We start from the raw sequence: 12,895 nt of genomic DNA, 5'->3' as shown, positions 1-12,895 counted from the left end.
ATAGCTTTTGTAAATTTTTATTATCGTTACAGATATATCCTCCCTTTCACACAAGTCATGTACAGGTACACTTATATTATACCAATTTTATTAGCAACATCAAGCGCATCGTAATCACGCGTCAAGCGTACGTACGCTTTCTTTTTACCATCAGGCCTGATTAACGTGTTAACCTTAGCGACATCAACATCATACAGTTTTTTGATAGAAGCTTTGATGTGGTATTTGTTTGCACGAGTATGGACAATAAACACTAATGTGTTATTGTCTTCAATCTTTTTCATAGCAGCTTCAGTAGTTAATGGAAATTTAATAATATTAAATGCATCCATACTGAAAAGAACAAAATATGTTTTAGATGTTTTTTATAAATATTTAATTTTATATTGTATTCAATACATATTAATAGTTCTTATAATTGAAACACAAATTCTAGTATATGAACAAAACACAAAATATGGAAATTTGCAAACATATTTTTTATGCATGTAGTTTTGTAGCACTTACCGATTTCTATTTGGTACAGACTTCCTTGCATATTTTGGATTCCTTGGTGGCCTGAACGTTTTTGGTCGATGGAAATGTACAGATGTCCTTATTTTTCGTACTCTTGATCCATGAACACCTTTCAATATCTACACAATAGAAATACATTATTTTAATTTTATTACTAATTATCCAAAAATTATTTATCTTTCTCTCATTTAATCAGTACTGTTGTAAAATTGTTATCATAAACATTCAAAGAGATTCCCTAATATATGTCATCATGAAAATATTTTATGTATAAAATGTAAACATTTTTTAGTAATGTTTCCAGAAATTGGGACAAGCTGTAGCTTTTATCCAAATGAAAATACTATCAATATTGGAAAGTATTTTTTGATATAATTGTTGTTGCAAAACAAGAAATCTTCTTTACGAATATTCGAAATAAGAATTTTTCTATACAAACAAAAATATATGGTTTGATTGAAAAGATATGTGCGCTAAAACTAAAAATTAGCTTATCAAAAGATTCTCTTTTATAGAATTCAAGTTAAACGTTTAAAAATATGCTATAGTCTACCCCAGTTTCTAGAATCGCCTGGTGTATATTTACCTTTTTCTGAACTTTAAGTGCCTTTTGAAGTGGCGCAGCTGGTTTTCCACCTTTGGGTGTTTTCTTTGTTGCTTGGACATTTTTTTTAGGTTTGCTAATTAATGGCTTAGCAGCAACTTTGGGTGCAGGTTTTGCAGCTGGTTTTGCTGCAGGCTTTGCAGCACTCGCTGATTTGGCAGCTGCTGGTTTCTTTGCAGTAGCTGGCTTAGCAGCTGGTTTTGTCACTTTAGATGTTGAAGAAGCGGTTGGCTTCTTCTCACCTTTTTTTTCTGTTTTCTTTTCAGAAGATTTGCTGGCTTCGGAAAGAAAGGGCAATAGGTAAATAATGGAATTACGCCTTATTAACCAAATATTTAAAATATAACATTCTTAACAAAATAATGTAACACCATACTCTAACATGTCATTTATGTTTTAGGTTATGTCGACCGTATACAAACTATGAAATATCACAATTTTGTTGAACACTCTTTTACATCAATTACTCAAATACATCTAATAAGCATTTTGAAAGTAGTGGAAAAATAAAAAAAGGTACGAGCATATCAATGGTTTTTATAATGTATAAATATAAAATCGCGACCACATGGCAAAAGTTGAAAGCGAAGACATATCAGTTAAACAAAGTTTCGTATCACTTATTTCAGAAATATATTTTTATCCATCGCTCGTTATAACTTCATGAAACATTTGTATCATCTTTTAAAATAAAACTAACTTTTATTAACAATTTAAGAAATATACCTGCTTTATCGGTGGGCTTCGGTTTTGGAGCCATTTTGCTAAAAAGAAAGATAACTTGTACCGGAAACTGACATGTAAGGAAATGAATTCACTACGTTAATCGTTGACATGTAAATTTGTTATTACAAAAAGATAAAATCGCAATTTCTATTAAACGTACATTTTACTAATTTTACTAATGTGGTACAATTCCGTTCATTTTTTCTAAATTAATTTAAAGAATTTTATTACATCGGATACTTTACAACTTTTTCAAATTGAATTCACATTATTTTTATTATTTTTGTATACACAAGGTAGATAAATTTAGTTATTTATTAGTGTCTGTAACTGTAAAGTTAACAAGAGTGCATTTTGCAAAGTTATAACTAGTGTATGAAAAACTTGTAAAATTTAACAAATTTACCCATGCTATACCTTTGAATCAAAGTGCTATACTATATTTCTTTTAAGAATTGGAATTCATATTCTAATTATTTTCATTTCCGGGGATACATTTTTTATTGTAAACATTATATAATTGTAACTATTAATAGTTAATGACATTATAGTTTGCTTAATTTTGTTATATACCCCTTAACTCTTTACAGGCGTATATCAAGCAAAGCTCAACAAGAAATATATTGAAATCAGAAAATCTGAACTTTTATTATTGGAAAGTAAAACGAAAACTTGCGAGTTGTGAGAAAGGATGAAGAGTAACTTGGGGAGAGGGGGAGGGACAATTCAGTGCCTCTGGTGGATATTATTACTACTAAAAACGTATTTACAAATATTCTATTTGATGGTCTAGATTGGTTCTAACTACGGTCATGCAGGATGTAGGTCATGTGGGGTCATGTTTTCTGAAATTGTTCGTATGTTCATGATTGGAAAAGAACAATAAATTTGTCAGAGGTAGAGGAATCTATTTTATCATTAGTCACATGATGTAATAGTATGATACACTTAAAAGAACGCTAAAAAAGGAAATTAAATACTATTCTAGTTTCGTTTTTTGCAGAATGTTATGTATCAAATTATTAGATTAACTACAGTATATGAATATTTATTGTATTGGTATTGTTTAATAATAGCAAATTCTTACTAATAATGAATCTCGAAGGGCTTAAAGGGGAAAGGTTAACAAAAAAAAAACATAAGAAAATACAAGATTTTAAGGTTTAGAGAATCTGATCTCTAGGAATTATAAAAATGAATTCATAGGATTTGTATGATTGTTTAAAATTTGTTAACAGAGAAAGAATCACTTGATGCAGTTGAAATTGAATAAACAGGTTTATTTCTGTTTAATATGTAGGACTCAAATATTTTAGCCTCTTCTCGTTTGTATTTGTTAGTAGTGTTTATTAATATTCTTTGTTTTAAAATTATCAATGTCAATGTTTTGCAATTTTCTTATTCATTTGACCATGTAAATTATTTTTATAATTTTTTCAAAAGTTATTATACATATATGCATAAAATGATGGACAACATCCACTAAATGAGAAATAATCAAAGAATTAAATAAGCTAACAAATAAAGTAGAAATAGAACAATATCTAACTGACAATGAGCTTTGATATTGTAACATATTTCAAATAACCCGCGCACATTATAACCTTCCGGCTACGTATTATAAACGGACTCATCCGATAATCTCTCTTCGTTCTTTATATTCTTCCGTCTTTCTTAAACTTGGATTAACTTATGCCTTTCGCGTTACGGGAAAAATACGTTCTGCTCCAAGTTCCTGACAGACAAAGTCGACCCACACGACTAGACGGACTTATAGTTAGTCGCTTAATGTGTGGAATGTGACGGGTTTGAACTAATGCGCTGTTACGTGTACCGATTATTCAGTGGTGAGAAACTAGTGTATCTAGATCATTTTAACGCGAGTGCAGCGCACTTAAGGAAAAATTGAAAAGACAGAAAGTGCACTCACGTGGCCATCCATTATCTCCAATTTTTATTCTGCCAAGTTTTCAACGAGGAAATAACAACGAATTCATTATTAAAATTTGATTTAATCGGAAACACTGATTCAGGTAAATACAATGACACATTTCAACAGGTGGTAATGTCAATGGTGAATGGTGGAGTAATAAAACTAGTAATAGTTCTATGTATATGTGCATGTGGGTGTGAGATCATCACTCATAAAAACATTTAAAAAAAAAAAAAACATTTTGCGAGTGTGGCATATAGTTTCGTGCTTCTACATATATACATCCGGCTACATTAATTCTTGCCGAATAAGAATAAAGTCTGGTTATCAGCGTCTTCTTTAAAACAACAGTTCGGGCTTGTACGCGAAGAGCACAGAGTAGGACAGAAGCGAAACTTGTCGACATCTTTGATGTCAATTAGGCCCTGTTCTAAAAAAGAATGGAACCAATGGACCTCTTATCTAAGGTGTATCTGCGCTTGGATAATTTAGTCTTACCAAGTAAAAAGAAAAAAAAATATACATATCGAATTGAGTAACCTCCCCTTTTTCGAAATTTGCTATAAATGCCATCGTACGAAAGTTTGTTGTATAATTAATAAATTATTCAGTTACTTTATTAATTAAGACCTTGGTCGTGAACGTGAAAATTCCTGTAAGAATGTTATAAATATACCCCTTAGAATTTCTAAGCTTAGCGTTATCTTAGAAAGTTCTTAGAGGCAGCTTTGCTAGATTTTTACAGGTGTACATACAATCATGGATATGTCATTTTTGGTTGGCCAATAGAAAAAATGGAAAGAGAGATATTGCGGAAACAGTATAAAGCGCAACGATATTTCAAGTGTAAAGTCGCAACAAAAATTTATAGGAAAACATTTATTTTTCTCAATTAAATTTGAAGTAAAATCGTTTCTGTGTCACTGATAATTACAGAATTAAATATGTTAATTGTAACATACATCAATAATTATTTCAATTACGAATTCTTTTAATAAAGAGAGGAAAAAATAACAGATTGATACAAGTTTTCTGTAAAATTTATGTAGTTTATTTATTTTATATGTAAAACACGACATGGTTCGCAATAAAAATATTTAAAATTTTTAATGTTCTTAACTGTAATAATCTGTTACGTTACATTACCATCCAAATATTCGTGATATTCTCTGACTGATGGCTTTAATTGTCATGCAAAATGTTTGAATAAAAGTCGCTTGTGAGTATGTAATATTAATTATTTTTTGGAATTAGTCATTACCTATAAAAAAAAATAATTTCAAAGTTTACGAGCATTACATTGTACATCGAGCCTAAAAAGGTTAACCTAAAATTTTTAACCTATATATGTATATGTGACGCGTCCCAGAAACCGTTATATATAACAGTGTGCCGTCAATATTTGTATGAAGTGAGTGTTTAAATGGATTATCAATTTATAGATTAGATTATTTCTTACTACATATGTTTTATTTAGTTTGAATTCCCACTAGGAATCAAAGTACCACTATAGTATATATGTATACATATGCATTGATACCTCTTTTATAAATTAATAAATTTATGCATTCAAGAAAAAATTTACTTATTACAATCAGGCATACAGTAATGGTACAAAAAATCTGCAAAGGTGGTGTAACTCCATAAGAGATATTAAGCAATAAAGATAATAAATCAGTTGCTGGTTCCTCAAAGTATTGCTATTCTTCCAAATGAATCGATGGGAATCATTTGATAATTGCACAACAACTTTGCAATTGCAATACAACTAACACAATTGAAGTTCAAATGTAACTTCAAATATATTCTTAATGTAGAAGAATCACTAAAACTTCATCACTACATATAGATTTCATGTTCTTCTTGCAGACTCTACATTGTAAATATTATAATGACAAAACCTTGAAATTGATTAAAGGTATACCATTGTTTTGAGAATTTTATGATTTCTTGCCTGATGTACATGACAAATGATGTAATATCTTGTTCCAAGGTAAACTACTTACCTCAATTTCCTTTTTCAGAGAATAGAAATACATTGAGTAATATCACAACTTCCTTTATTGGAAGATGAGACATTATTGAAATTTCTTTTACCTTTTTTTACGACAAAACACAATTTCAAAGATATCGAAATGATGACATAAACTCTCCCTATCGTGCAGACATAAAATTATGTTAGCAGTCGTGTATTACCACATTGCAGTATAAAATTACAAGGAAGTGCTTAAGAAACCTATATCTATGTACAAGTAATTATAGGCTTCGCTCATCTATGATATTTTTCTTAACCATGAGAATATTCTGTTCTAATTAGTATTCTGAAAAGGTAAATAACTAAAAGTAAATGATACATTTAATATTTTACTCACTTTTAGAAAAAGATATAACCAGGTATTGTTAAATAAAATTTCAAATTTGAACAAAAATTCCAGACAGTCTTAATGTATTAATTATTTCTAACGTATGTCACACAGATTGCAGACAAGCATACATTATGTAACTAATACAACACGTTGGATGCATTACAATTACGATACACGCGATATTACGTTGTGAACTTTCAGACGTCAAGAACTGTTAATACAACCTGATTGTTCTTAATATTATGCATTTATTAAACATGTATGAGTGTCGGTAATAATTAAAACTGAGACTGTTTAGACGTTTTATATTAGTTTTAACATTCTACACATTTCGGAATTTGATGCTCGGTTTTTTTAAGAATAAAAACCAAAAACATTACGTAGGAAAAATCATGATTATCATATGTATAATGAAATTAAATAATTACAATTATAAAAAATTGTTTAAATCGACACGATCTAATCTAAATAGATAGAATTATTATTTTAAATTTAAATTTAAATATTACATGCAAGTTATAACGGGCACTAATATAGTAAGATAACAACTCTAACGGGCAAAAAGTGATAATGATCGTAATTTACATTCCTAAACAATTTGTCACTTTCATATATTTACACGGATATATACTATAAAGTTTGGGAAACTTGCGAAATATCAAAATAAGATATTTAAAAGAACCGTCAATTCGAAGGCGTATTCGTAGGCGTATCTCGTACAATTATCTTAAAATTATTTGCGCCATTAAATGTACAGTGTCTTTGATTTTGTAACGTAGATGTTCTGTCACTGTTAAGGAGTTGGGTAAAGTCCAATATTTATTCGTTACACGCTCACGATTCAAGACCACTGCGCTATACTTAGCGTATAGAGGACGCGATTCTAAATCGATGCGTACTTGTACCTTTTATGTGCTTTACTTTTCGAGCTAAGGAGCTATATACATATGTATACCTATATCAGATACTCGATCGCTGTCGAGACCAATCAGAACTAAATCCTAGATTTTGTATAAAACAAATAATAATTGAGCAATTATTTGAAGATCGGTTTGCGAGCTCGTACTGGCAAGAGGAGAGTGCGAGGTGTGAGTTCATATTGAAAAGGGGAGAGTGAGAGCTCGTACGTATAAGAGGAGGTGGAAACTTGTACTAAGAAAAGGGGAGTGTGAGCTCGTACTGGCAAGAGGGGGAAGGGAGCTCATACTGAAAAAAGGGGAAGTAGCTTATACTGGGGTTATTAACCTGTCACAACCACTTACATTTCCGTCAAAAGTATTTGACTCACAACTTGAGTTCTACGAAACGTAATGATAAATGTAGTGTCGTTATTGTTATCAGTTCTTAGTCAATAGGAAATATCTGTAATGAATACGTCTAGACGAATGTACGTATGCTGTTTTTTTCACGTAATTTTGCAAAATAATCGGTTTGCGGTTGTAGCGAGAATTCCGAGCTGTGCGATCCAGTCAGCTTATTTTATAAAGATGAAAACAAAGTTGTAGAGATACAAATCCACAAACTCTTTCCTTTCAGATTATAACATTTTAAAGGCACATTATTCTTATCGATATTCGCTATCTGAATCTGATTAGTTCCGTGAGGTTGTTTATCAGTTTACTGATAAATTTTTTAACACACGTTATTCATCGGTAGATAAGACTGATTAGTTCTTTGTTTATGGTGCTAAAAGACATTGAGTAAAAGCAGCAGCATTTTGATTACTGCGATTTTCTGATTACGTTTATCTTCCTTTGCGTATAGTAATATAATTCAGAGACTTCGCGGAATTTATAGCACTGTTAATTATATCAATAATAGTTATACCGTGGAATTGGTATAAGTCCATTCATTCATACATTGAGATATTTATGTGTTTGCGTTTGAATTAACTACAAAATGTTGGCAAACGTTAATTAATTGTAGGTAATATTTTTCAAAACTACCAGCTTATAAAATTGTATTATACATTATTAATAAAATTGTTAAAGAAAATAAAAAGTTATTCTAGCTACAAATGAATTGGTGTCCCTTTCAGTAATAATAAAGATTTTATGAGAAATATGGACAATATCAATTTTAATTTTATTATTAATTAATGTAATTATTAATGTAATAATTAATAATTGACTCGATTAAGAAGTTATTTTAATTATTACTCGTTATAAAGGGACTTATCTTACTTTTAGAAAAACCATTTATGTAATAATATTGTACAGGCAAATTTCTTTTCGATGAATTTATAAAAATATTGTATACTATTGACTGTCTATTGTAAATATCAGAAGTATGAGTATGAGTGTTTGAGTAGTGATACGGAGCACTCAGTCTCCGTGGACCATTATACTCGGGCCCATATGGGCAGGTATTACGTAGGAGAAAGCAAGAGGCCGGGCTCCTGCGCTCGACCTCCCAAATAGGTGGATTCCAGGTGTCGGGGTCCTAGGATTCTCGCTCTGGAGTCCTCTAGTGCCCTACATCCTCCAATCACATGCAGATTATCAATATCAAAAGAATATATCTGTGTCTAAAAATTAGATTAATTCGTTGAGACAAACTTTTTCACAAAAAAAAAACAACTAAATATTGTTTTGAGTAACTCAATTAAAAAAAAATTAGACTTATACTATTTTTATAATAAACATCTCACATGTGAATTAACATTTCACCTGTCCACCACTCATGTATGGGTTTTTTTATTGACGACATACGAGTTTTAGGACAGGGCTTTTCATTAAGGAACTAAAATAATCAATTCTAAAGGTAAGGTGTTAAATTATATACATAGGTTTCAATTATCCCAAAATATAATCTTAAAAATATTCACAAGTATTCGTCTGGCAGTGAGCGTGTTAAAGGGAAATGGGTAAAGAAGTTTCAAGAGTGGGTGCCTGGTAAACTTAAAATGAGAATCAGCAATACGAACGTCATTCGATCGAACCATTTTTTAATCGAATAGAGGCTCGTGACGAGAATGGATAATGTATGATAATCGCGAATTTAACGGCTGGAAGATTACGAATGATAACAGTCTCTACCAAAACTAAGTTTATAAAATTTACACTCCTAAAAATATAATACGTGTTCATGTATTTGCTTAAAATAATGTGAATTTGTCACCGTTCTAACTGTGAATCAAAGACGAGCAAAATGTTTTTTTTTTTTCATTACAAACGATTTGAATGACTATCTTCTTAATTTGTATTCTGCCTGTGTACAAATGATTAATTCTCATATTGTATTCGGTACCTGTATACTAGTTATAGAGTGCTATGAATATAATTACATACTCAACTATTTCTACATTTCTTATAGCATTAAAATAAATTTTTGAATGAACGATTTGTATTTTCATAAGGAGATACAAAATAAAAGTTATTAGAAATAATAAACGAATTATTTTCTACTTCAGAAATCAAATATAATTGTATTTCGTGTTGTAAACAAATGTAAATGTAATATTAACTCTAATTGCTTTTAATTCATCATTCTATAGATTTTCTTTTACTTTCTATTGCAAAATGTAATTTGTAATCGCAGCCACAATTGCGTATATTTCAGCAGGGAACCTGTAATTGTAGCCGGTATCGATAAGCGTTTACAAGTTATTGATCACGTAATCAGTTTATAAATATAATTGCTTAAAATTATACTCTGACGGTCGGTAACTAATTGTATGGTACTGTCTAGATAGTACCACTTGTAAATCTCATTAATTTAATTTGTTATCCTCTCAAGTTGTGTTGAGGGGAAGATTAGATTTTGGATTTATCATCAATTTCTTTGAAGTCTCTTATCTGTAATTCCTTATTTCAATGATCTGAAGATGAAGACCGAAATGTCATTATCAAGTTTGTGAAACTGGAATATGACGAGGAGGAGGAGGATGGAGGAGGATGGAGGAGGATGGAGGAGGAGTGCCATCAATTTTGAAAGAGAGGATTTCTTTAACCTCTTGAGGGACAAATTATTTCGTTAGAAATAAACAAAAATTCAAGTTAATAGTTATCTGCCACCTATCGATCTCGTGACGATGTGGATGTACTATGCCGTAGGAAAAATTAATTGTAAATATTTGTTTACGCTTCTAAGTACTATTTGCATACGATAATATATCAAACAAGTTGGAAACTAAACTATACGATAATTCATAAAAATCACCTCTTCTATAATGTTAATTTATTACTTTATCTCAATGTTAATTTATTACTTCGAAGTGTATTATAAAGAGTTCTTCAAAAGACACTTAACGACGCCATTTTTCACGTTTAATTGTATTCATGTATGTTCTTTCATTTACGATAAAACAAAAAATCGAATATATTCCATACCATTTGTATTTGATTAAAAATCAAATTTCTAAAGCCCCTTTTGGAAAACCCTTTGGTCCTCAGTATAGTGATACGATTTGAACACGCTTTTCAGCTCTGATTTGTTCGACGGAGATCTACTTCTTGCATCACGACGCACAAGTGCGGGCAATAAAACTTCAACTTGCCCAATTATTTTCTCCCCAACGACTTCGTTAAATGTAATTGAACAGATCGTATAATAAACTTCAAACACTCTTCCGTATAGTAAAACATATTCAGCTGTCAATTTTGCAAGTTGTAGCTTCAGCGTTTGTTTGTTTTTTAAATCATCTTAACAAATAAAAACGTTGGTGCGTATTCAAGTCTGACCACAACGGCTGAACTATTGAAGTTATCCACCTTACATTCACACCATATATTCGTGTGGTGCTACGGATTATTTTTGTTTGCGTTAGAACCTCCTAAGTGGCGCTGGGGTTGTTTTTTTTTTGTGGATATTCTTATTTATTGACCGATTTGGCTCAAATTCACACCATATAATATTTAAAAATGTCATATTCTGTTTATTTATTCTTTTCGAGTATGTTTTCAAGAGATGTGTTTGTCAGATTAGTTTTTACGAGGCACGTTGATAAGATATCTAAATTGTTTACTGTTTGGTTAAGTAAATAGTATTGGGTGCATTGTTCTGGAGGACTTTATCACTACATACCGTACTACACGATACTACTATATACTCGTTAAATTTAACCTCGACGTGTTAGTGAATGAGCATTGTATCCAAAACAAGCGAAATAAGTAAATTAAAAGAAAAAAAAAAATGGTTAAATAACGAGTTTTTCTATTTTCTTGTTATTTCATAATGGAAGAATTTCCACACGACTCGTGATTAGATCGTACAATTCGAACAATCTAACAATTATCCATGATTACAATGTACACAGTATGTGCTGAGAATACCTCTCAATTTTTCGTATTTCTCAAAATCAACGATGTGTACAAAGTATTTATTCATAGATCTGTATAATGTATCCCTTTCTTGGTAACACGCAACAAAAAAAAACTGCATCTTTTTAATCTATTTTTAAAATGATAATTTAATTAAAAAATGAGTGTGTTATTTTAATTTTAATTTTTGTTGGGACTTACTGAACTATATTAGTACTACTGTGTTAGTATTAATATAGTTTAGTGATTCAGACCAACTGGCCCTCCTCTAGCTCAGGTACCTCGGGATTGCAAAACCCGTACTGTAGCTATACAATCAAACGTAGCTACAGCCCCTGAGGGCAATATCGAATTGGCATAAAGTTTATTATATTGATTTTGTATATCGAGCCATTTTCATGGAAAAAATTGAGAAAATATTATATTATAATATTTTATTGTTGTTCAATCACTAGAGCATTGGAAATTGAGTTACGTTAAGTTTGAACATACGTATTTTGACAAAAATGGTTATGTTTACATTGAAATAATTATAAATTATAGTCCCATTTTTGTCAATTATCTTTTAATAAAAGCTACATTCTAATTTGTATTAAACACATGGATGTTTACAGTATATCTAATACAAAGTATGAATATACATATAACAACATATAAAATTTCACGTAATTTTACAGATTTTGTTCACACATTTGTCGAAAACGTACAATATTTTTCAATTTATCAATGTGGTATTCGTCCCTTGAAGTACCTATAGATAAACAAATAAATATTTTGTACATGTTTTTATAAAGGCATACAATACTTATAAATAAATGTTTCACTATGAACAAATCTAGGTAAAGTTTTATTCGGATAACAATGTTATCCGTGTTTCATGTGAACAAAGGTTAATCTGGATAAATTTTCGATTTTCTGGATACTCGTGTATGAAAGGTTATGTGAATAAAAAGTATCTGTGCTTCGCAGATAACAGAGGAGGATTGTTTCTAGCGTTACTCGCGCGAAGGTCGATGTAAGGTCGTAAGATGGAAGACGATAAATTAATAATGTTTCATCTGTATCGTTTATTTCCAACAGTGATGAAACCTTGTTATGACTGGAGCTATATGTACACGTTTCACGTATCAGAAGTACTCGAGAACCGCAGTATTGCTTCGGCATTTTATTTATTTGTTTCCAGATGTAAAAGATTCACGTACCAATCGGCGATAAATTATAATCAATGCTTTTAAGATTATTTTTGTTCGTTGAATTATACCATTGCCATAACTAAGTGAAACGATTTTAGGCTAGCGTTATATTTAATCAATTTGTTTCATTAAAATAAAAGAATTTCGAAACTGAGAATACACAAGATTGAATTATAGAAACTGAGATTTCTAGAATACATTAGTAAAGTTTTATATTCATTTTAAATGCCTTCTTAAAATAAATGTTTTGCACTAAAACTCCGAATTATGCATTTTAATGGCCTTTAAACATCTAA

At 30.4% G+C, this 12,895-nt stretch overlaps 1 protein-coding gene and 1 long non-coding RNA gene across 5 annotated transcripts; one reads left to right on the top strand and one right to left on the bottom strand.

Moving 5' to 3' along the window:
• Position 1: 1 nt before the first annotated feature.
• LOC128875418 (60S ribosomal protein L23a) lies at positions 2–1,983 on the bottom strand. The gene is made up of 4 exons (XM_054120989.1): positions 1,847–1,983; positions 1,103–1,398; positions 508–635; positions 2–333 (listed from the first exon to the last, which is right to left on the bottom strand). Exons 1-4 carry the CDS (start codon positions 1,878–1,880, stop codon positions 72–74), a joined length of 720 nt encoding a protein of 239 aa, XP_053976964.1. The 5' UTR covers positions 1,881–1,983; the 3' UTR covers positions 2–71.
• On the top strand, positions 1,405–9,957 carry LOC128875420 (uncharacterized). Of its 4 annotated transcripts, XR_008456820.1 has the most exons (5): positions 1,405–1,636; positions 2,437–3,879; positions 4,525–5,569; positions 5,649–5,697; positions 5,804–9,957. It is a non-coding gene; the product is annotated as an uncharacterized LOC128875420 (long non-coding RNA). The 4 variants fall into 4 exon arrangements; XR_008456821.1 differs by having other exon boundaries at positions 4,525–5,190; positions 5,273–9,957; XR_008456818.1 differs by having other exon boundaries at positions 4,525–5,697.
• Positions 9,958–12,895: the final 2,938 nt, after the last annotated feature.

The sequence above is a fragment of the Hylaeus volcanicus genome, chromosome 4 (assembly GCF_026283585.1).
Source record: "Hylaeus volcanicus isolate JK05 chromosome 4, UHH_iyHylVolc1.0_haploid, whole genome shotgun sequence".
NCBI classification, from domain to species: Eukaryota; Metazoa; Arthropoda; class Insecta; order Hymenoptera; family Colletidae; genus Hylaeus; species Hylaeus volcanicus.
The sequence above is the reverse complement of the archived record's forward strand: the minus strand, read 5'-3'. Positions and strand labels throughout refer to the sequence as shown.

What these genes read in the sequence shown, in the direction of transcription:
- LOC128875418 (XM_054120989.1), bottom strand. Translation starts at nt 1,880, where the DNA reads ATGGCTCCAAAACCGAAGCCCACCGATAAAGCAG. An exon ending in CACTTAAAGTTCAGAAAAAG is followed by an intron (nt 636 to 1,102) that starts GTAAATATACAC and finishes TCTATTGTGTAG; the next exon opens with ATATTGAAAGGTGTTCATGG. An exon ending in TCTGTACCAAATAGAAATCG is followed by an intron (nt 334 to 507) that starts GTAAGTGCTACA and finishes TGTTCTTTTCAG; the next exon opens with TATGGATGCATTTAATATTA.